This window comes from Rhinoderma darwinii, chromosome 9, assembly GCF_050947455.1.
Source record: "Rhinoderma darwinii isolate aRhiDar2 chromosome 9, aRhiDar2.hap1, whole genome shotgun sequence".
In the NCBI taxonomy this organism is placed as follows: Eukaryota; Metazoa; Chordata; class Amphibia; order Anura; family Rhinodermatidae; genus Rhinoderma; species Rhinoderma darwinii.
In genome coordinates, this window is record NC_134695.1 from 54,923,012 (window position 1) to 54,949,045 (window position 26,034).

At 42.2% G+C, this 26,034-nt stretch overlaps 1 protein-coding gene across 2 annotated transcripts in view; it reads right to left on the reverse strand.

Annotated features, from left to right (window-relative positions):
- Nucleotides 1-11,044, reverse strand: part of LGR4 (leucine rich repeat containing G protein-coupled receptor 4) — a 79,774-nt gene extending 68,730 nt beyond the window's left edge. For both annotated transcript variants that reach the window (XM_075837720.1, XM_075837718.1), the window contains exon 1: nucleotides 10,587-11,044. In XM_075837720.1, the coding sequence (XP_075693835.1) occupies nucleotides 10,587-10,807 (221 nt within the window). In that variant the 5' untranslated portion in view covers nucleotides 10,808-11,044. The remainder of the gene's footprint in view (nucleotides 1-10,586) is intronic.
- Between the last annotated feature and the right edge of the window lie 14,990 nt (nucleotides 11,045-26,034).

The following is a 26,034-nucleotide window of genomic DNA, read 5'->3' on the forward strand; positions in this document are numbered from 1 at the left end:
ACTCCCACAATGCACGGTTCTAATGTAACAAACCAGAAGAATTGTGAGTTTAAAATCAGTACAACAAAAGTAAAACCAAGTGTTTACACATAATTTTAACTATGTAATGTTGTAAAAGGTTGTTCAAAAGTAGAGTGCTCCTTTAAAAAGCCTCATAAGAGAACTTATTTTACGAGAGTCTATAAATCAATGAATATACAGCGTTCGAACAAGTCCATAGACCCGACGCATGCCAGAGGGTCTGTGTTTTTTCCTGGGGGGGATAACATTTTATTTGATCATAAATTTGTAAAACGTTCGATACAGACGATTAATGCCGTTATACCGTATGAACACGTGGTTTTTCAAGGGAAAAACAGCTCCTGATTTTCAGACGTTCTTTAAGCCACTCGCGATTTTCGCAGCGAAAAACGCTCCATCGGAACAGAACGCCATTTTCCAATGGAAATCAATGGGCAGATGTTTGGAGGCGTTCCGCTTCTGACTTTTCGGCCGTTTACGGCCCGAAAAACGGCCAAAAATAGGCCGTGTGAACATACCCTTACAAATAATGAATCATCAATAGGTTAATAATGATAAAAACTCTGAGATCGGATGCGCTTAAGATTGTTGAATTGTTTGTTATACTTTAACTTGAGATACGAGATGTGCTTTATGCTCATTTACAATGTCTTTACAGTATTTTACTGTTTATTTATTTTTTAACTCGTTTTATTGAAAAACAGATCTGTCTATAATAATCCGGTACTATAAAGCGGACACGGAGGGTCAATGTGTAATTCAAATGGTAAGAAGGGAAAAAGCCACAGCCAGACACCTGTCAGCAGCTTATCTCCCACCGGAAAAAAGGATACGGCTTGTTAAAATCCAGCTTGCCCGATCCTTCTCTTCCGACATCGGCAGGTACGGCTAACTGTCATTTAATGTGTATGGGCACCTTAATGATAAAGGGGGCATCCGCTATTACTAACACAATATGGAAATAGAGTCTTTACTATAAAAACTATGGAACTCTAGCAGAGGAAGTGGTCATGATTTATTCATTGAGAGTTTTAAAGGGGCCTGGACGCCATTCTTGAAAGGTAAAATGTCACAAGTTACACTAAATTTACACTGCAGTGTCTACTTGGCGTATGCACCGGAAAAGCTCTGAGAGCATATACCAAATGTATCCATAGGCCACCATTCACCAATGGAAGCAAAGAGTGCCATTTTGGCCTTTGTTGGCCTGCTATAGGTCAGTGAGCATTTTAGTTTCTTGAGAAAGCGTTGGACGTGAAATGGCTGTTGCCGGACACTGTTTTAGTCTCCCCCCCCCCCCCCCCCACACACACACCTTCAGGGCTTATTCAGACGAACGGGATATACGCACGTGCAACGCGCGTGATTTTCACGCGCGTCGCACGGACCTATATTAGTCTATGGGGTTGTGCAGACACGTGCGGGATTTTTACGCAGCGTTGGTCCGCTGCGTAAAAGTCACGATATGTCTGTACTTTGAGCGTTTTTCGCGCATCACGCACCCATTGAAGTCAATGGGTGCGTGAAAACCATGCATGTCACACGGAAGCACTTCCGTGCGAACAGCGTGATTCGCGCTACAGCTGTCAAAAGGATGAATGAAAACATCCAAATGGAGCGTCATAATGATGGCAGCTGCGCGAAACCGACGCAGCCGTGCATCATATGATGCTGCCTCACGGAGCTGTCAAGTGTCTTTTGCGCAGGCAAAACGCCGCGTTTTTTGCGTGCTCAAAAGGCACACGCTCGTGTGAATCCAGCCTTACAAGCATTAAAGAATTTTTCTCTCTTTTTTCTCTCTACTTGCATTGTGTTACGTTTTAATTTTGTTCTTGTTTTTATATTTTTTCGTTGGGAGGGGGTGGGTATTGGGGCAACGACAAAAACAATATGGACACCATACATGACCCCACTACCATACTTATACTGGGGATACTCTACAAATTCCTAGAAAGCGCAACTGAACATAGGACACTTCTTTAGTGCGATCCCATCAACAGACTCCTAAGAATTTAGGACTAAAAAGATTAAATAAATAAAAAACCGCAGTGACAATACTGTACATGAAAGCAAGAGACTAAATAACCAGGTGAGTTCAGTCTCCCGCGTGCACACTGATGTGAATCTACATTTTCAGATATTACGAGTGTCCCGACTTGTTGCTGCTTGCTTGTTTACCTTGAAATTCCTCTGCCACAATAGTGATCAACCAAGTCTATGAAATCGCCAAGATATACAGCGTTCAGTAGGACACAGGCGATTACATAAGGTCTCCCTGCATCTGCCTTTTGTTGCTGAGGCTTTTTAGTAAAGCCAGAAGATCCCTGGTGCTAAAGCCATTGCCATTGTATACAAAGTGCTGAATAAACTGACCCGCTACCAAGAGGCATCAATATGGCCAACGACAGGAATAAAAAGATAAAAAAAACAAGCAAGGGAAGTGCAAGCCAAGACCACACACAGGAAGGTGAAGTATAAGACGTACGTAATGAGCAGCATAGATACAAAGAGGCTGGACCCAAAATGGTGAGGGCAGAATTACAGGAACCGTGCCAAGAGTTTCCCAATCAGAACGAAAATTCAGCGCCAACTTGGGGCAATTATAAAAAATAGATTACAGAATTGCTCGAATAGCAATTTCCTCATATACACTAGACGTCATAAGACACTTTTCGTTACCATCTGTCCCTGAACAATGACCACAGGGACTGTGGCTGTAAAGGGCAGTTGACACCGGATGAAGCCTGTACAGCAGTACATGGAGGCGTAGCAGGGAGCCACACGGCCACTTAGCACATGGCACCGCGTGAATGATCCCTTATATTAAGCACTGCAGAAGAGGCAATACGGTTTGTGACTTCTATTCTTCTTGCTCAGAAAGTACCAGGGTATATTCACATGCGACAAATTTGTTGCAGAACTTTCTATGAATGTCCCATTCATCAGAATCCATGCGCACGCAACAGGAAAAAAAACAAAACTCCATTAAGACGCATGGAACCGATTTTCTGCAAACAAATTGCAACGTGTGTGTGTGAATATACCCTAACAATTTCTTCACAAATAATAGGCTGCTCCTCGGACCTGACAGAGCCCTCAAACAAGACGGCTGCCTCTACATTTACAAACATTAATGATGGTCCGGGAACAATCAATCACTGCAAAACAAAGATTCTTATCACAGATTTTTGGATTGTAGTCAAGCGTTGTCTTGGAGGCCCCATTTTTTTTTTATCAAATCAAACATATGATATTAAACCTCTACAGTATTGATGCAGTTTGTACTTATTAAATCCCATATAAGTGAAGTCATTAATGGAGCCAGATGACTTTCCACCCAATTATAGGTTTTCTTTTGTGTGGCTAGATCCATAGCGCCATTAAAAAAAGACGAAAAAAAATATAATAAAAAACGTAACGCAATTAAGGTTTCCATTTATTGGAGGCTGAACGTACATTGCTGGGCTGCATAGACCGTACAAAAATGTAAAGAGCAAAAACCACAAGATAATTAAAAGGACTGCTAGTACTGGAAAGCAAAGGGGAAAATAAAAAAAATAAAAAAATCCCCCTCCTGCCAAACTGTTGACCTGTATCGCATCTGGAGTAAGGAACAAAACTCATATTGATTTAATTTATAGCCAGTGTAGGGTATAAAAGACATTCGACCATGAAAATGCAAACTATACAAAATATCCTTGGAGAAAGCTTCAGTATGTAACGTGCCATATAGTGTAGATAACAGCTCCGCTTCCAACGATAAAAGTATTCCAAACCCAAGGTCAGCATTTCATGCACTCAGTCTAAAATCATTCCTTCAAGAGGTTCTCCAGTCACAACTAGACGACCGAAGAACCAGCTCTTTAATAATGGGGTCTACCTAGAGTACTATTTGGTAACATTGCAGCGGACTGTTAGCACCGGCACCAACAATAGTTATACCTGCTCTTCACTGGGTGGACATTTGGCCTACTGTATGGCCAGTAGGACAGACATGGTCCCATATGATGTCCTTCTGTAGACTGCAGGGGCACCCTGAAGAGGAGAGGTTATGGGGACCATTGGTGGTACCAACAGTCCATAATGGACTGCAACAATATAAAGTAATACAAGTAGTAAAAGTAAGGGTCTATTCACACATTGTGGCCATGGTGCAACAAAAAAATATAAATGAATATATACACACATACATATATATATATATTTATTTCCAGTGAAGGGATTTGTTTCCTCTATAAATTTTGGAAATAAATAGGTGAAAGTTTTATGGACTCCACTGATCTGACCTTTGTCTATGACATGTCAGAAGATCATACAGATTTCCATATAGGATGCCCTTACACATTACAACAGGCTGCCAATCAATAAGCAGATGCCAGTATAGATACCAGCTTTATCTTTATGTATAGGGGCAGCGCTAATTCATACCATACAAAATCATCATGTCAAAAATCTTCAAGTCAAGATACAAGTTACCCGGATTGGGAGCTGGAAAATCGCTGCAGTACACAAATTTGGACTTTACGGTGCTACGAATACTTTATGAGCCCTGCTATCTTATAGTACGATTGTTTATAACGTGGCAGCACTACATGACTATGGAAAAATCCGACAGCGGAATAGTAAATGACAAACTCCTAAACACAAGCCGGTATACTATACGTGTATATATTACCTATACATAGATACAAAGTGAAGAATTCAGAGGTGCACGTTTACAGCACTCGAGGAAGTGAACTGACACAGGAGATAGAAGTGCCTCAAGAAAGTGTCATAGTAATAAATCACTTGTCAAATTACACTCAACAATCCTTTACAGACCCCCTGTGGCTCCGCAACAATTGTGGAACGATATTTAGCCAACTGGACAACTACAAGTTACCAGACATCTGGCCCATACACCGATAACGGTCGGCCGACCATTCATTTGGCCAGTAGATATTTTCACCGACGTCCCCATAAACATACACGTAAGCTTGTCTATTTCAATGGGAGAGGGAGACGCCATGCACACGGAAGGATCCGAAATGGTGAAATTCAACACCTGCTATTGGGAGACAGTCAAGAGTATCCCATACTCATTAGGTTGGGTTCACACTACATTTTCCCCCACGTTTAGCATGTACGTCTGGAAAGCTCCCGACATACATGATAGACGTCCACATAGGGGTCCATTCGTAAGACAGAGACCAAAAGAGTGTCATCCTGGCCTTCGCATGGCCAGTTCAGTAAATCGTTAAAAAATGAAGAATGAAATAGCGAAGTAGACTGCCCTATTCCATCCTATAGAAAAGTATCTGTTAAACGGACACTGTATTAGCCTACAGATGACAGGTGCCAACGTATCGCATCTGTTTAATGCAGAAGTCATGGGCTTTCTAATAGCTTTTCATGAAGTAGCCATTAAACAGATGTTATAGCCTTTGGGTGACAGATACGCTAAATGGATGCCGAAAAGTGGCATCCATCACCCACATGCTATGATGGCATCCATTTAAAAGTACATGTCAGGAAAAAGCTCACAATGTATACCTTAAACAGATCCCATATTAGTCTACGGGTGACGGATACCACTGTTAGGCTGGGTTCACACGAGCACAGTAACGTCCGTAATGGACGGACGTATTTCGGCCGGAAGTCCCGGACCGACCACAGTGCAGGGAGCCGGGCTCCTAGCATCATAGTTATGTACAATGCTAGGAGTCCCTGCCTCTCTGCAGGACAACTGTCCCGTACTGTAATCATGTTTTCAGTACGGGACAGTAGTTCCACGGAGAGGCAGGGACTCCTAGCATCGTACATAACTATGATGCTAGGAGCCCGGCTCCCTGCATGGAGTTCGGTCCGGGACTTCCGGCCGAAATATGTCCGTCCATTACGGACGTTAATGTGCTCGTGTGAACCCAGCCTTAAGCGTCCGTCACAGCCTCCATTTAATGTATACATCGTGACCTTTTACCAGTGAATATGTGAACAAAAAGGCAGATTCTGTTGATTTAATTGGGATACACCAATATTAATCTAATGTGTATGGATAGATACACACATTTATATATTTTTTTTTTAAAAAATAGAGAAAACCAAAGTGTATGTTACAACATAAATCTCCTGAGCAAACGTATTCAATAAAAAGAGTCTTTGTATGTGCCTGGACAGGAGGTAATGAATAGCATAAGCCACTACACTGTAAGGCACTATAAAAAGTGTGTATGGAATATATGCAAACTGAAAAAACAAAATAATCCCTTTACCTTATCTGTATGGCTCAGACAACATGTGAACAGAGTCTTACCTTTCGTTCGCCAAATTGAATAGATAAACTATAGACCCTATGACTAAAACAGATCAAAGCGTAACAAGCTATAAGTAGTAGATGAATGAGATTTCCTACATTCTTGGTATTCGCTATAAATCCACAAACGGTACAATTTCCAGAAGGCAGGTAACCAACGCTCATACAAAGAGGTTTAGTACCGTTAATGGTGCATTCACATGAGGATTTTTTGGTCACGCAGTCAAAGAACACGACAAAAACCCACACGGTTTTTACAGGTGAATCACATTTATTTTGCAAGTTTAACCTGTAAAAATGCACAGGCGAAAACCGAGCCAATCCGCAGTAAAAACCTGTCATGTGAATGTACTCTAAGGGCTTGTCCACACGTAGCGAAATTGCTGCGTATTTTCCATCCGGAATCGCAGACGGAAAATACGCAGCAAAATTGGGTGAGATTTAACAAATCTCATCCACACGCTGTGTAAAACTTCCGTGCAGAAATAAACCTGCGGTGCATGTGTTTCGTACTGCAGCTTGTCAAATCCTGCGGCGGAAAGTGGACTGAATTGCTGCGTTTTTCAGGAGATGTCACCATCTCCCAGCATTGAAAAAAACACCGCAAAATCCGCATTATTTTCTGCAGTAAAAAACACATGAAATGGTGACATTTTTCCTTCAGCAATTCCGTTACATGTGGACAAGCCCTTAAAGCTCCCGATTTTATGCTGCGGATTTTGGGGCGTTTTTTTATTTTTATTTTTAATAAAACTTGTCAAGTACAATTCTGAGAAGGAAACGCAAGATAAGTTGATATGCTGCAAATTTTAAAATCTGCACCGCATGTCATTTTCCACATGGAAAAGTGTTACTTTGCTGCTACCGTACTGCAGATTTTCCGCATTGTGTGCATGGGATCTTTGGGTTATTCGTGATCACACTATAAAAGTGATCGCACTATCAGGGTATGTTCACACAACCTATTTTCGGGCCGTTTTTCGTGCCGTAAAATCGTATGCAGAACGCCTCCAAACATCTGACCATTGATTGCAAGGGCAAAACGGCGTTCTGTTCCGACTGGCCGTTTTTTTACACGGCCGTTTTGAAAAACGGCCGCGTAAAAGAACAGCCGTGAAAAAGAAGTGCAGGTCACTTCTTGGGACGTTTTTGGAGCCGTTTTTCATAAAATATTGAAAACCGCTCCAAAAACGGCCGTAAAAAAATGCCACGAAAAACGCGAGTTGCTCAAAACAACGTCTGAAAATCAGGAGCGGTTTTCCCTTGAAAACAGCTCCGTATTTTCAGACGTTTTTGAGTTTGCGTGTGAACATACCCTAAAAGTACTTACTGCTGGTTCATTGGCGTTTTGCGCCTCGAATTACGCCCGAAAATACAGCTCCAAACATCTGCCCATTGAATTCAATGTGCAGACCGGCTTTTTTTTATTTTATGCGCGCTGTCAAAAGACGGCGCGTAAAGAGACGGCCGCCTCAAAGTAGTGCATGTCATTTCTTGGGACGTAATTGGAGCTGTTTTTCATTGACTTCATTGAAAAACAGCTCCAGTTACGTCCGTAATGGACGCCGCAAAAAATGCCTGCACTTGTCAAAACGTCTGAAATTCAGGAGCTGTTTTCGCCTGAAAACAGCTCCGTAATTTCAGATGTAATTGGCGTTGCCGTGTGAACATACCCGAACGGTTTAGCTGGCCCGTATATTCTAAACTAAAGGATTGTGCCCATCAGGGATCTGTAGGGCTGGCTGAAGTAGCCACCTGCACGACAACTGGGTGGGAAGCAGGGTCACTGGGGGTAATTGCAGAATGACTTCAACAATATTGTGTTCTAAAAGAAAGCCGTGTCATGTCTCAATCTCTGCAGCCCGAGACACAGCGCCTAAATACAGGTGGACAGCGTGCCCACAGCATTGCTGCACTAAACCCATGTTTACACTAGGCATATCAATTATTAATACCGCGCCACCGATGTACACAACACGCCACACCAAAAAGGACAAAGGAAATAAAACAATTCATACACCATAAATAACCTGACGTTCGGTTCACTGCAACTTTCAAGACAATAGCACATACGTGACGCAATACTCTGCATCTCACCGACATTATTGCCTGCACAGCAGCGGTCACACAGCTTTTCCAGATTCCTGAACAGCAAATCTGTCTGGTTATAGAGAAACACAGGCAAGGGGGGGGGAGGGGGGATATCACCGACTTACCAACTACACCAGCCAGCAGGAGCCTTAATGACAGATATACATACAGATTGTCAACTTTCGTAAACATTTACATAATACCAAAATAAAATCTGTTACATCTACTGGTGAGAGGAAAAAGAAATAATCACTACATTACTGTATGTGAAATTGGCTACAAAAGTTCCATATTAGAATATAATCCATTTAATATAATGAACACTTTCTATATGGCTAAGACTTTGTTCCTTCTTAGTTTTCCGTCGGAACGGGACGCGGACTGACAGTCGCCTAAGCTATTGATTCCGTCAAAACGACAGAACCCTTTGCACAACTTAGACAAATGGAAACCATTGGCACCGGATCCGTCACCATTGAAATCAATGGTGATGGAAACACTTGGTTTTCGTTTATGTCAGTCAGGGTCCCGTTCCGATGGAAAGCTCCAACGGAACGGGACCCATGCGTGTAAGTGAACGAAGCCTAACCCATTTTGGCGCAACTAAGTACAATACAGAGCGCTGTACAAATTTATAAGGAAATCTGCCGAATTTTGTTATTATCCATGTTGTCACCTCTACCTACACAGAACCATCAGTACCTACAATAATATATAATGCATAAAGCAGATCAAAAACATCCAACGCCCTCTTGTTCGCGGTTACTAACCCACTAGCCTTATTCACACAGTGCAGTTCTGGCGCAGTATTTGAAGCGACAAACAGGAGTATATCAGAAAGGGACAAGTATATGGGAAAGATTCTACTTCTCTTTTTTTTTTAAATCCATACCTGGTCACGGCTTAAAACTCTGCAAAGCTGAACATACCCTTACCAATCTACAATCTATTACATGGCCATAGACATGTAATAATTTGACCAATCCGACAAAAGCATTAAACAGCACCAATACAATCCATTTAAAAAGATGTATAACATTTTTTGGTCACTAAATGCCCAGTAATTCAAAATATTTTTTTCTAAAATGAGCAACATTGGATCATCGCGGCCAAATACGTGTCTTATGTCCTAATTATCAAGCCAATGTGGCTGTCAGGCTATGCTGAGAGTTGTAGTTTCACCAGAGCTCTAGTCTGAAGCCCACCGATATAAAGCATCAATATTGATATTCTACTCCATACAAAGTATCCAATGATAAATAACGGGTCGTATAGACAAGAGTGTTGTTCAGAGGAGCCACAAGAACCAGCAGGTCAATGTTACTTAGAGGGTACAGAAGGTCAGTGGAGGTCCAGCAGCGTTGGACATTGAAGTACCCCACGATGCACGCCAGAATTTGGGGTTACCACTCAAAGCAACAAGAGAAAACCAAATCTGCCAAGTGTTAAGATATGGGATTTATTGCAATGTTCAACTGGAAAATTCCAGATACAAGCAAATTGAACATAAAAGGAAGGGGCACCTGATCAAATCTAGAGTAAACGGCCCCCGTTTACAGAGGAATGGCTTTGCCACCATGTAAGTCAATAGAAATGTTAAGCAAGTGGCAATCACCATTGACTTCTATGGGCAACAATGGCCGGTTGTACCTACAATGCCTTCCTAAAGAATAGAATTCCTGCAAAGTACGGCAAAAGTCATCCAGCTCTCCCGTACATCGATCAGCAATGTTATGCCACATGGTCTAAAGACGGGTAATGAACAGCAACTTTTGGGGGACCCAACAGCCAGCCTCCAAGTCAAGCTAAGAGCTGCATAGTGACATCTGCCATGCAACACCAGGCACAATCAGGGGTACAATGTGACTTTCAGACGTGTTTTTTTTTTTCCTTTGCAGTTCACCCAAACAGAAGTCAAAGCAAATACTTTTCCTATATAGTTGTGGCATGTGAGTGTTAGTTGCAGCACTGGGGGTCACACTGTACCACGCAGTTTTGTTCTATAGACCCGACTGGCATTTGAAGACTGAGCGCCAGTCGATCGTCTCAAATCGCAGCAGAATCGCATCATGTGACAAGTAACCATTTAAAGTGACCACACAATAAACTCCTGAGCACTGATAACAGCAGTCTATGAGGGACCAGCAGTAATGTGCACCTTTCCACAACCTGCCATACTTACAGCATGTTCGTGAATACGCTCAGACCCTCCGGCACCGCGACTAGCCCTCTCCCGGAGCAATCCACACTTCTCTCCGCGTTACAGCGGCACGGCACCGGGCAGGGGGGCGGCGAGGAGACCCCGCCGGGCCCACCTGAGGAAGGAGAGACCAACAACAGCAGCAGAAGAAGAAGAAGAAGAAAGGCGCCCGGCGCCCAAAGCCACCCGGGACGGCTCATCATCCTCAGCAGCAGCAGCCAGAGCCCCTGGTCCTGTAATGCGCGACAATAACGCTTCCCCCGGAGCCCGCACTTCTTTCTCACAGGCGATCGCTAAAACAAACAAGAGGGAAAGCCGCCTCCTCCTCCTGCAGCAGCGGCGCCTGGGATCGCACTAATACTACGGATACAATGTAACTGCTTCAGCCATTCCGCTCCCCTCCTAGCGCCGCACGCAGCCTGCTCCACATGCTAATGAGCCAAGGTGCAAGTTAATGAGGACGGGCGCTCTCATTGGCTAAAACGCTTTCATATGCAAATTTAAGCACAGGCACAACAGCCCGTGTTCGGATTGGTTTCAGTCAGGGTGGAGCCATAGGACGAGAAGGCGGCGGGCTGCAGAGTTCGTTGTCTGACTGGGATTGCGATGTTTAGTCCGGCGTGTACCGTCCTGGTGGACAGACTGAGTCCTCCTGGTGGACAGACTGAGTCCTCCTGGTGACGACTACCCCGACCTGCTGCAGGCGGCTCCACTGTTTATAGGGATGATCATTATAATAATAATAATAATATTATGTAGAGCCACCTACATAATATATGTCCTATACCTCGTGGTTTTATTTATTTTTTATCAACGTTTTTCCTTATTGATTTTATTGGAGAAAAACATTTGTTTGCAGGATGAGGTGATTTTTTTTTTTTGCATTGCACCATTTTTGTCTATGTATGACATTAACTTATTGTTTTTTTGGTGGAATACCGGAAAATAGCAATTCCGTCCTTTTTTTGTCATTCACTGTTCGGTATTAAAGGGAAGGTGTCACGAAAAGATGTTTTTTTTATATAATATTGCTTTTAGTATGTTATTAAAATAAATTGTATTTATTTGTGTTGTACTTTTAACTTTTTTCTTACTTTTACTTTTCTATGGGGGCTGCCATTTTTTTTTCCTCTCTGTATCTGTCCATTAACGACACATACAGAGATTGAACACGGCACATACATCCCCATAGAGAATGCGAACGGGAGCCGTTCCATTCACTGCAGCTTACGCGGTCTGTGTGGGAACAGCGCATGCGCCGCTCCCACACAGACTAAAAGGAAGGTCTTCGGCAGAGCGAAATTTTCATGTGAACCGGAAGCTGCGGTCGGACAGTAAGATGACGACTTCCGACCGCGGCTTCCAGCCATATGCGAAGGCGCAAGGAATAGGAGCAGAGGCGGCGGCGGCAGGAGCAGGTAAGTTATGTTCATGTATGTGATGTTTGTGTATGTATGTTAGGGTATGTTCACACAAGGGCATTACGTCCGTAATTGACGGACGTATTTCGGCCGCAAGTACCGGACCGAACACAGTGCAGGGAGCCGGGCTCCTAGCATCATACTTATGTACGATGCTAGGAGTCCCTGCCTCTCCGTGGAACTACTGTTCCGTACTGAAAACATGATTACAGTACGGGACAGTTGTCCGGCAGCGAGGCAGGGACTCCTAGCATCGTACATAAGTATGATGCTAGGAGCCCGGTTCCCTGCACTGTGTTCGGTCCGAGATTAGCGGCCGAAATACGTCCGTCAATTACGGACGTAATGACCTCGTGTGAACATACCCTTAGTGTTATACTGTCTGATTACCACTGTATCTAATCCTCCTACACTGTGCATTCGCTCAGAAAATGGCGGCACACAGTGTAGGAGGTTTGAAGATTCAACCCCCTTCTCCTGGCACTAGCCAGGATAAAGGAGGGGGGATTGTGTGAGGACACTAGAGCTAGTGTGTCTACCGCAAATCTGCAGCATAAAGCAATGAGGTTGCTTTACCACATTGCCAATGCTGCAATTTTGGGAATTGCTCCCTCTAGTGACCAGCACATGGAAATGTTATAAATTAGAATCAAATTTATAATATTTCCTGACTTGTGAAAAAAGTAAAACAATGTGTAATCACTTATATACTAATTGTTTAACTGGAAAAAAAAAAATTCTAGTGACACATTCCCTTTAAAGAGGCTCTGTCACCACATTATAAGTGTCCCGTCTCCTACATAAGGAGATGGGCGCTATAATGTAGGTGACTAATGCTTTTTATTTAAAAAAAAACCAATCTATTTTCACCACTTTATTAGTGATTTTAGATTTATGCTAATGAGTTGCTTAATGCCCAACTGGGCGTGTTTTTACTTTAGACCAAGTGGGTGTTGTACAGGGGAGTGTATGACGCTGACCAATCAGCGTCATTCACTCCTCTCCATTCATTTACTCAGCGCATAGGGATCCTGCTAGATCAGTATGTGCTGTCTTATACTTACACATTAACAATACTGAAGTGTTTAGACAGTGAATAGACATTCCACGGGATGTCTATTCACAATCTCTGCACTTCGTTACTGTTTCTATGGTAGTTACAGCAGAGGAAGCGTAATCTCTTTTTAACCTGTCATCTACAGTGTAATCTCGCGAGATTACGCTTCCTCTGCTGTAACTACCATAGAAACAGTAACGAAGTGCAGAGATTGTGAATAGACATCCCGTGGAATGTCTATTCACTGTCTAAACACTTCAGTATTGTTATGTGCTCTCTTATACTTACACATTAAGGATCTAGCAGGATCCCTATGCGAGGAGTAAATGACGCTGATTGGTCAGCGTCATACACTCCCCTGTACAACGCCCACTTGGTCTAAAGTAAAAACACGCCTACTTGGGCATTAAGCAACTCATTAGCATAAATCTAAAATCGCTAATAAAGTGGTGAAAATAGATCATTTTTTAAAATAAAAAGCATTACTGTCACCTACATTATAGCGCCGATCTCATGTAGGAGACAGGGCACTTATAATGTGGTGACAGAGCCTCTTTAAGAACATTTGAAATTAAAGCGTAGCTAACTTTTCAGGTGATTTTTCAGAATAAGCTGATATCTGTGTGTACATGAGGAATAACACTATTTCTGGCCATTATATGACTTGTATTCTGCATTTATTAGCAGTTTTCCCCTGCAGGCTTTATCTCTAATTCCCATTTGTCTCTGAGCTAGTGGGTGGAGCCTAACTGCGATATATACACAGAGGAGTCCCATTATTATGACCACCAGCTAATATCCAGAGTAACCGCCGTGTGCAGCACGGACAGCAGTAGACGGGCTGGGGGTGACTCAATAAGGTGCTGGTAGGTTTTTTCCGGTATCTGGGGCTGTGCTGACTGCAGAGCATCCCACATTTGCTGGAGGGTGCGTGGGGGAGAATCCATAGAGCCAACAAGACGATCAAGGTGGTCCCACGATGCTCAATTGGGTTCACGCCTGTCTAATTAGGGGGCCAGGGAAGTGTTTGGAAGTCTTGGTCGTGCTTTTCCAACCACTGTCGGACATTTCTAGCCGTGAGACATGTCACATTGTGTTGCTGGAAGATTCCATTTGCCCCAGGGAAGACAAACCGCATGAATGGGTGGAGGTGATCTGCAATGATGGATTCATACCCAAATCGGTTGGGCCCAAAGAATGTCATGAAAAAATTCCCCAGACCATAACGCTGCCGCCACCGGCTTGTGTTCTTCCAGCAATGGTTGCAAGGGGTTTGTTCTCTGATATTTCTCGCCTGACACGCCAACGTCCATCCGTTCCATGAAACAGAAAACGTGACTCATCAGAGAAGACAACCCTTTGCCAATCATCGGTGGTCCAATTCCGATACTGCCTTGCAAATTTAAGGCGTTTTTTTCCGGTGCACCTTTGCTAGCATAGGAGCAGTGACCATCCGTCTGCTTCGGAGCCCCATACGCAGTCGGGTTCGCTGAAGTGTTGTTTTAGACACATGTCTGGTAGCCCCCTGGTTGATTTTCACAGGAAGCTGCTCCGCTCTAGCGCGTTGTTCGGTCTTCGCACACCATCGTAGCCGACATTCACCTCTCACATCAATGGCACGTGGTGCTCCGCAGTTTCCACGCCGGTTATTCACAATGCTGCCACTTGTCCGCTCATGACACACTCACCACATTAGCACGCGAACAGTTCACAAACTGCACTGTTTGAAAAATAACGCCACCCTTTGCTCGAAAGCCAATAAATCGTCGATTTTGCAACTCTGATAAATCTCCCCTTTTACCCATGGCAACAATAAGGGTATGTGCACACACAAAATCAAAAACGTCTCAAAATACAGAGCTGTTTTCAAGGGAAAACAGCTCTTGATTTTCAGACGTTTTTTAATCAAACTCGCGATTTTCGCTGCGTTTTTGGAACTGTTTTTCTATAGAGTCTATGAAAAACGGCTCCAAAAACGGCCGAAGAAGTGACATGCACTTTTTCACTGCCGTTTTTTTACGTGGCCATTTTTCAAAATGGCCGCGTAAAAAAAACGGCCTGTCGGAACAGAACGCCGTTTTTCCCATTGAAATCAATGGGCAGATGTTTGGAGGCGTTCTGCTTCTGATTTTTTGGCCATTTACGGCCCGAAAAATGGTCAAAAAGTAGCCGTGTAAACATATCCTAAGCGCACACCTTATATACCCACCAAGCCAGCCCACACCACATCACTTCCTTCATGGGCTACGCACTGCCGACGTTGAAAGTAGAAAGTGGTCATAATGATGTGACTCGACCGTGTGTGTGTGTGTGTGTGTGTATATATATATATATATATATATATATATATATATATAGTACCGTGCAAAAGTTTTAGGTGGTTGTTAAGAAATGCTGCAAAAAAAGAATGCTTTCAAAAATATAAGTGTTCATTTTTTTTTTGATCAATTAACAAAATAAAATGTGAATGAAGAGAAGAGAAACCTAAATCAAATCAATATTTGGTGTGACCACCCTTTGCCTTCAAAACAGCATGAATTCTTCTAGGTACACTTGCACAAAGTCATGGATTTTATAGTAATTTAGTCAGGTGCATGATTAATCAATTATACCAAACAGATGATAATGATCATCATTTTCATATGTCGGTTGGAACATAGTCATTAACTGTAACAGAAACAGCTGTGTAGGAGACTTAAAACTGGATGAGGAACAGCCAAACTCTGCTATAAAGGTGAGGTTGTGGAAGACAGCTTCATGTCAAAGGTCCGCCATGGCAAGACACAAGGTAGTTATACTGCATCAGCAAGGTCTCTCCCAGGCAAAGATTTCAAAGCAGACTGGGTTTTGAGATGTGCTGTGCAAGCTCTTTTGAAGAAGCACAAAGAAACAGGCAACGTGGAGGACCGTAGACGCAGTGGTCGGCTAAGAAAACTTAATGCAGCAGATCAATGACATATCATGCTTCCCTTTGATATCGGAAGATGTCCAGCAGTGTCATCAGCTCAGAACTGGCAGAAATCAGTGGGACCCAGGAACATCCATCTACTGTTTGGAGAAGTCTGTCAGACGAGTTCTTCATGGAAGAACTGCGGTCAAAAATACATACCTTCGACGTAGAAACATGGCCAAGCAACTCAACTATGCACGAAAACATAGGAACGGGGTGCAGAATAATGGCAGTAGTTGCTCTGGACTGATGAGTCAAAATGTGAAATATTTGGCTGTAACAGAAGGCAGTTTGTTCGCCGAAGGGCTGGAAAGTGGTACAATAATGAGTGTCTGCAGGCAGTGGTGAAGAATGGTGGAGGTACCTTGCAAGTTTGGGGCTGCATTTCAGCAAATGGAGTTGAGGATTAATGGTGTCCTCAATGCTGAGAAATACAGGCAGATAATTATCCATCGTGCAAAACCGTCAGGGAGGCATCTGATTGGTCCCAAATTTATTCTGCAGCAGGACAACAACCCCAAACATACAGCCAATGTGATTAAAAACTATCTTCAGCGTAAAAAAGAACAAAGGGCCCTGGAAATGATGATATGGCGCCCACAGAGCCCCGATCTCAACATCACCGAGTCTGTCTGGGTTTACAGGAAGAGGCAGCGGATTTTAAGAAGTCTACATCCACAGAAGATCTGTGCTTAGTACTCCAAGATGTTTGGAACAACCTCCCTGCAGATATCCTTCAAAAACTGTGTGCAAGTGTAACTAGAACAATTGATGCTGTTTTGAGGGCAAAGGGTGGTCACACCAAATATTGATTCAATTTAGATTTCTCTTCATTCGCTTTGCATTTTGTTAATTGATAAAAAGACTAACTGTTCTATTTTTGAAAGCACTCTTTTTTGCAGCATTTTTTCACAATTGCCTAAAACTTTTGCACAGTACTGTGTGTGTGTGTGTATATATATATATATATATATATATATATATATATATATATATATAGAAGCTGCAGCAGCATGCAGGAGATTTATACAGCAGTAATGAGCAGTCCAGCACTGGGGTGAGATATAACACCAGGAAGCTGAAGCAGCGTCTATATCCCTATCCCTGCCTCTATCTCGCCCTGCTCCCTTTCCCTCTTCATAGACTTCTGTGGGCAGCTGTAACCTGATACCTCAGTGAGCTGATAGTCTGTCTTGTCTTGAGACAATGGATTTAGCAGTAAATTCAGAGTGAATGAATAGTTGTGGCGGGAGGAATGGAGCCTGATAAGTGGAGAAAGGCAATTTTCTCTAATAAGATATAATACAAAATTTCTTATATTCGATTTATGTAAAGTTTTTTGAAAAAGTTAGTGACCATTTAACCATCAGATTTTTCTTCTGAATACATGGAGGGTGCGCATATGGCTTGGTGGAACGCAAGCCCTGGTAATCTACAGGAGAAAGTGAAATGAAATCCAGCACTTCCTTGAATAAAATTCTATTCTTTATTGTTTCATGTTAAAGATATCTTGGCACTCCGAACATACTTATGCGTTTCAAGCCACACTGGCTCTCAGTCATAAAATGAATAGAACTAAGAGCCAGTGTGGCTCGAAACCCGTAAGCGTTGTTTGGAGTGCCAACATATTTTTCAGATGAAACAATAAAGTATAGAATTTTATTTCAGGATGTGCTGGATTTTGTCACACTTTTTCCTGAGCATTTAGACAGCTTTACTTGAATACTGAATCAAATCACTTACACCTTTATATCCCGGAGCTTAGTGTCTCCCCCTTCTAAATTATGCTGCTTAGATAGGGGAGCACAGGACACCTGACAAAGTTTTTTTTAATGACTGTAGTATGCAAATTCTCCAGTTCCCATCAATAGGTGACTACACTCAAAAAGTTAATGTCCTGACCCATTATAGAGCCTTGAAACATGACTCCGGTTAATAGCCAAACCAAAACACCACATCTGTAGACAACACTGTTTTAGAGTTGTTGCTCCTCATCAGTGCAGAGTAGGGTTCTGGTTGGCTGAATGAGATACCTTTGATGAAACTCTTGGAAGGTACTGCTTTTCCTTGGGAAGGTTCAGCTGTTAACCCCTTAAGGACGCAGCCTTGTTTTGGCCTTAAGGCTCAGAGCCCATTTTTCAAATCTGACATATTTCACTTTATGTGGTAATAACGTCGGAATGCTTAAACCTACCCAAGCGATTCTGAGATTGTTTTCTCGTGACACATTGGGCTTCATGTTCGTGGTAAAATTTGGTCGATATATTCAGTGTTTATTGGTGAAAAATTGCAAAATTTAGAGAAAATTTTGAAAAAATTGCATTTTTCAGAATTTAAATGCATCTGCTTGTAAAACAGACGGTTATACCACCCAAAATAGTCACTAGTTCACATTTCCCATATGTCTACTTTAGATTGGCAGTGTTTTTTGAACATTCTTTTATTTTTCTTGGACGTTACAACGCTTAGAACATAAACAGCAATTTCTCATATTTTTAAGAAAATTTCAAAAGCCTTTTTTTTAAGGTACCTGTTCAGTTCTGAAGTGGCTTTGAGGGGCCTATGTATTATAAACCCTGATAAAACACCCCATTTTAAAAACTAGACCCCTCAAAGTATTCAAAACAGCATTTAGAAAGTTTTTTAACCCTTCAGGCATTTCACAGGAATTAAAGCAAAGTGGAGGTGAAATTTGCAAATTTCATTTTTCTTGCTGAATTTCAATTTTATTCATTTTTTTTCCTGTAACACAGAAGGTTTTACCAGAGAAACACTACTAAATATGTATTGTCCAGATTCTGCAGTTTTTATAAATGTCCCACATGTGGCCCTACTGCGCTCGTGGACTAAAACACAAGCCCTAGAAGCAAAGAAGCACCTAGTGCATTTTGAGTTCTCTTTTTTATTAGAATATATTTTAGGCAGCATGCCAGGTTTGAAGAGGTGTTGAGGTGTCAAAACAGTAGGAATCCCCCAATAGTGACCCCATTTTGGAAACTACACCCCTCAAGGAATTCATTTAGGGTTGTTGTTACCATTTTGACCGCACAGTTTTTTCACAGCACGTATTTGAATTGGGCACTGAAATGAAAAAAATGTCATTTTCTCCAATAAAATGTCATTTGTGATCAAAATTTCTTATTTTCACAGGGAACAAAATACCCCATTTTGTTGCCCAATTTGTCCTTAGTGTGGCAATACCCCATTTGTGGTGATAAACTGCCGTTTGGGCCCATGGGAGGGCTCAGAAGGAAAGGAGCGCTATATGTTTGTTGGAGTCCAGATTTTGTTGGATTGGTTTTCGGGTGCCATGTCGCATTTGCAGAGCCTCAGAGGTATCAAAGCAATGGAAACCCACCAAAAGTGACCCCATTTTGGAAACTACACCCCTCAAGGAATTCATTTATGGTTGTTGTTAGCATTTTGACCACACAGTTTTTTCACAGCACCTATTTCAATTGGGCTGTGACATTAAAAAAATGACATTTTTTCCAATAAGATGTAATTTTTTACCAAAATTTCTTATTTTCACAGGGAACAAAATACTCAATTTTGTTGCCCAATTTCTCCTGAGTGCATCAATACCCCATTTGTGGCAATAAACTGCCGTTTGGGCCCATGGGAGGCCTCAGAAGGGAAGGAGCGCTGTGTGTTCTTTGGAGTACAGATTTTGCTGGTTTGGTTTTCGGGTGCCATGTCGCATTTGCAGAGCCCCAGAGGTATCAAAGCAATGGAAACCCACCAGAAGTGACCCCATTTTGGAAACTACACCCCTCAAGGAATTCATTTATGGGTAATGTGACAATTTAGACTCCATAGTTTCTTCACAGAACTTATTTGAATTGGGCTGGGAATTAAAAAAAATATATATTTTTTCCAATAATATGTCATTTTAGCTCAAAAATTCTTATTTTCACAAGAAATAAAATACTCCATTTTGTTGCCCAATTTGTCCTGAGTGCGGCAATACCCCATTTGTGGTGATAAACTGCCGTTTGGGCCCATGGGAGGGCTCAGAAGGAAAGGGGCGCTATGTGTTTGTTGGAGTACAGATTTTGCTGGTTTGGTTTTCGGGTGCCATGTCGCATTTGCAGAGCCACAGAGGTATCAAAGCAATAGAAACCAACCACAAATGACCCCATTTTGGAAACTACACCCCTCAAGTAATTCATTTATGGGTGTTGTGACCATTTTGACCCCATAGTTTTTTCACAGAACTTATTTGAATTGGGCTGGGAATGAAAACAAAATTATTTTTTTCAAATAATATGTAGTTTTGGCTGAAAATTTCTTATTTTCACAAGAAACAAAATACCCCATTCTGTTGCGCAATTTGTTCTGAGTGCCGCAATACCCCATTTGTTGTGATAAACTGCCGTTTGGGCCCATGGGAGGGCTCAGAAGGAAAGGACCACCATTTGGCCTACTGGGGATTTTCTAGTGCGAAGTCATGTATGCAGAAGCCCCTGAGGTACCAGTACAGTTGAAACCCGCAAGAAGTGACCCCGTTTTAAAAACGACACCCTTAAGGCATTCATCTAGAGGTGTAGTGAGCATTTTGACCGGAGACCTACACCCCATAAACTGTAATGTGGGTTCTCCCGGGTACGGCAATACCCTACATGTGGCTGTTATCAGCTGCCTGGGCACACAGCAGGGCTCAGAGGGGAAAGACGAGGGGGGATAAGATGTGCGGAGTGCATCAGGGTATGTAAAATTGGGGTAAATTATAAACCAAGGGATGGATGATAAATTTTAAAACACTCTTTCATACAGAGCTCTGGTTATTCGGGACATGCGTCATATTGATATATTGTGTCATCCGTTATCGCCCTCTTATAGCAGACTTTGCACCTCTTTTGACTTTTTCCCTTCTTGCCAGTTTGGGGAACTTCTGGAAAGTGTTGCCCTGGTACGATGCGTGTGGCCTCGCTTCCAGAAGTACTGGGTGCCCCCCCTTCTTGATCCCTAAAGATTAGGTTCTTGATAATCACCTCTTGAAATTCCAGGAAAGTTCCCGTCTGGCCTGCACATCGACGTAGCACGTACGCATTGTACAATGCCATCTGTATGATGTGCCCGGCCAGCTTCTTATACCACACCGCATGGCGCTGTAGGGCTTCAGGGCTTTATCTTACAAGTCCATCCCTCCCATGTACCTATTGTAGCCCAGGATGCAGTCTGGTTTGGGGGTGGCCTTTCCTTCATATATCCTAAAACTGTAGGTATACCCTGATGCACTCTCGCAGCTTATACATCTTCACGCCATACCTTGCCCTCTTACCCGGCAGGTACTCGCGGAATTGAACCCTCCCTTTAAAATGTACCAGGGACTCCTCAATAGAAATACACTTCTCGGGGGTGTATGCTTGGGAAAACCGGGCACTGGAACGGTCTAATAGGGGTCTCCGTTTATACAAACGGTCAAAACTGGGGTCATCTCGGGGTGGGCACGGCTCATTATCAGTATAATGTAAGAAGCGAAGTATTGCCTCATTTATTTATTGTTTTAGGTTCCAGTTCAGTTCTGAAGTTGCTTTGAGGGGCCCATATATTAGAAACCCCTATGAAATACCCCATTTTAGAAACTAGACCCCTCAAAGTATTCACAACAGCATTTAGAAATTTTATGAACCCTTTAGGTGTTTCACAAAAATTTAGAGCAAAGTAGAGGTGAAGTTTACATTTTTTTTTTTGTCAGAAAATCCTTTTTATACCATTTTTTTTATAACACAAAAGGATTTATCAGAGAAACGCAACTCAATATTTATTGCCCAGATTCTGCAGTTTAGAGAAATATCCCACGTGTGGCCCTCGGGCGGTAATGGACGGAAGCGCCGGCCTCCGAAGCAAAGGAGCACCTAGTGGATTTTGAGGCCTCTTTTTTATTAGGCACCATGTCCGGTTTGAAGAGGTCTTGTGGTGCCAAAACATTGGAAACCCCCCAAAAGTGACCCCAATTTGGAAACTAGACCCCTTGAGGAATGCATTGTAGTTTTCTTGGGGTGCATGCGGCTTTTTGATCAGTTTTTATTCTATTTTTAGGTGGCGTGGTGACTAAAAAACAGCAATTCTACTATTGTTTTTTTATTCTATTTTTTTTACAGCGTTCACCGTGCGCTATAAATGACACATTCACTTTATTCTGCGCGGCGATACGATTACGGCGATACCAGATGTTTATAGATTTTTTTTATGTCTTATGGCGTTTGCACAATAAAATACGTTTTGTAAACAATCATTCACTTTTTGTGTTACCTTATTCTAAGAGCCAGAACGTTTTTATTTTTCAATCAATAAAGCCGTGCAAGGACTTTTTTTTTGCGTAACGAACTGTAGTTTCCATCAGTACCATTTTTAGGTACATGCGACTTTTTGATCTCTTTTTATTCCATTTTTTGGGAGGTGAAGTGACCAAAGAATTGTGATTGTGGTTCGGTTTATTATTATTTTATTTTACGGCGTTCACCGCGCGGGATAAATAATGAAATAATTTTGTAGTTCAGGTCGTTACGGACGCGGCGATACCAATTATGTATAGTTTATTTGTTTGTTTATATATTTTTATTAATAATAAATGACTGATAAGGGAAATAGGGGGATTTTTACTTTTATTACTTTTAAATCTTTTATTTTCTTATTTTTACACATCTTTTTTTAACTTTTTTTTTACTGTATTACTTTGTCCCACTAGGGGACATGAGGGCAGGAGGCCCTGATCGCTATTCTAATACACTGCACTACATGCGTAGTGCAGTGTATTAGAACTGTCAGCTACTCACTGACAGCAAGCATAGTGGGTCCTGACGATGTCAGGACCCACTAGGCTTCCGTCTATGGCATAGCCGGACGCCATTGTTTGGTGTCCGGTTGCCATAGTCACCATCGCCGGCCGCTATCGCGTAGCAGGCCGGCGATGGCAGCTTAACCCCTAAAAAGCCGCGATCTCTATAGAACGCGGCTTTTAAGGGGTTAATCAGCGGGGACACAGCGATCGGTCCCCGCTGCAGGAGCTGTGACAGCTGCTGAACAAGACAGCAGCGGCACAGCTCCTGTATGTGTCGGGAGGACGGCCGAAACGGCCGTTACTCCCGTGACGTACTATTACGGCATGGAGCGCGAACGATACAGCTGCCATGACGTAATAGTACGTCAAGGAGCGGGAAGGGGTTAAGGAATCCCTGTGTAAAAAAAATAAATATGCAAAATAGATTTACTCCAGAAGGAGCCACCTATAAGTGACTACCCTGCAAGTCAATGTCCGAGCATTTATAGAACCTTGAAACATGACCAAACTAGAGACATCCATATGTAGACAGCACTGTCTGGTTTGACTATTAACACGAGTCATGTTTCAAGGCTCTATAAAGGATCGGATATTGACTAATAGATTAGTCACTAGAGAGACCGTTTTCTTCCTTCTGGAGAAGAGCTCTTTTTACGTACTTTGTTTCCTGGGAGCATTGCCATAGTGCTGATGAAGAGATTATTAATGCACTATCTAAGGAGTGCAGTGATATAAAGGGGGAGTCCTAATAGCTGCAAAGTTATACACCCCCCCCATGCTGATTGCCTGTCTATACTATCTTTGAGTGCTGTGTGCAGAGTCCAGTGTATTACAATAAGATGCTGCTCCTCACTGTCTCCTGTGTAAAAAACTGATAGAGAAATCTATTACTAGCAGGAGACAGGGAAGAGCAGTGAGAAGCTGCATCACATAGGATACACTGAGACTGCAGTTAGGGGACAGAAGTTCTATGTCCCTGTTCTATCATTTGCTACACTTATATAAGACTCAGAGCGGTGCAAGTGCAGTGTGATTCTGTAAAGTTAGAGGCATAATGGGAAATGTAGGCTGTATTAGTGCAGATAACCCAGAAATGACACATCAACGTAAACAGGTATACACAAGGCATACACAGCCTATATATTATTCTTTAATCATAGCCTATGCTGCACTATATAGGCAAAAAAATTGCTGGAGTACTTCTTTAAGACTTTAACTCGGCAAGGAGAATGAATGTAGTAATCATTCAAAATCTGTGATATGTGGTTGCTCAATTTTCCTTTGTCTAATCCCTTTGTTAAAACATCAGAAGATCTTCAGTAAGGGCCTGTTTACATCTGCGTTGGAGGCTCCTTTAGGGGCCTCCGTCACAGATCCGGCAGAGATTACTGGAAACAATAGTGCAGCATGCTTAGTGTGCATCTGCATCTTTTTTTCTTTGAATATATCCTGTAGATATGCTATAAATGTCTTTTTTTTCGATTTTTGGGATCAGCTGTGACCAAAAAAGTTGCAAATCGCAACCTACAATCAATTTGCAGTAAAATTTTTGTATTTTCTCATCACTCACCAAATTTGGAACGTAATGAGAAAAGTGGGTGCGATCTCCAAGAAGACATTGTTGTAGTCAAGTTTACTTAGCAAGAAGCCTGAAAATGTTGCCACAAATCTTCAATTGCAGATGTCACAAATCACGCCAACCATCTTCTATGTCAGTCTTAGTAATTGTGGGTCAACATGTCTGTCATATATTGTCTCAATGTATTAGTGTTCTGCACATTAGGTGGTGTAACTTGAAGTAACTGGTCCCCAATGCAAAATCTGTGACTGGGTCCCCACCGGCCATGTGTAATTTCATGAGCTATGCGCCTATGCTCTTAATGAAACATCATACACTTTAAATATTATGTTGACCATATACATAAAATATACATAACATAATAGTCAGATGATAATAAAATGCACGTCAGAGAAATCAATGATGGGGCACTTTGGATTTTACCATGCCAGATCTTTTAATTTGCGGGAAATAAGTAGCACTAGATGTGTCCATTGGTCATTTATCCCATTTTTTTACTGACTGAATAGACCTCCATCTTTCAGAATTATATTATCTCCAAATGCTTGTTATTGGTCAGGTTGATGAAAACTAATGGCATGTCTACAGCAACCTACAGAAACAGGGAGTAGCTACGTTCAAATTGAAAATTTCTGCCCCGGGTTATGCTGCGAATCCGCAGCATATGTCATTAAATCCACTAATGATAATGAGATGACTCTGCTGACCATGCCCAAGTCTACAAAGCAAAGCTTAAAAGTAAACTGTAGAAAACAGGAAATGTCAGTCTATAGTGCGTGTTCCAGTGTCAAATCTGCAATATTTCATAATATGTTTTTTATATGGATAGAAAAACTAACAATAATATGTTTATAATAAAAAACTGATGACATTTTTTTTCGTCTGATAATACATTCCCTTTAAAGTGACAGTAAAAATAATTAATTTAGAAATGTATTAAAGACGTTTTCTGCTGACGACAATCTCTTGTTAGAGAGAGTTAATAAGAGTGTCAATAAGCTGATCACAGGGTGCAATGCTGGACCCCAGCAATAAGCTGTAATTTGCGGGAGAAACCGACAGCAAATATACAATCATCCTACAGCTGCTCCGCATGGGTAATGAAGCATTAAAATCAATGGGCTGTCTGTGTAAAGCATGGACGTGCAGAGCAAGGGACACTGTAGCTGCTCTCCGCTCTGGCTAATAGATGAGGGTCCTGAACAGGAGACCCCTCTACTAAGAATTGTCCAATTGAGTGATTGAAACTGGGTTTTCTAAGCCAGACAACCCCTTTAAAGGGAAGGTGTCATGAAAAAAAAGTTTTTTATATGTTTTTGCTTTTAGTATGTTATTAAAATAAATTTTATTTATTTGTGTTTTTGTGTTGTACTTTTTTCTTACTTTTGCTTCTCTATGGGGGCTGCCATTTTTTTTCATCTCTGTATGTGTCGATTAACGACACATACAGAGATGGAATACGGCACAAACATCCCCATAGTGAATGCGAACGGGAGCCGTTCCTTTCACTATAGCGTACGCCGTCTGTGTGGGAACGGCGCATGCACCGTTCCCACACAGTCCAAAAGGAAGGTCTTCGTCCAAGCGACATCCGGCGGCATTTTCATGTGGACCGGAAGCCACGGCCGGACAGTAT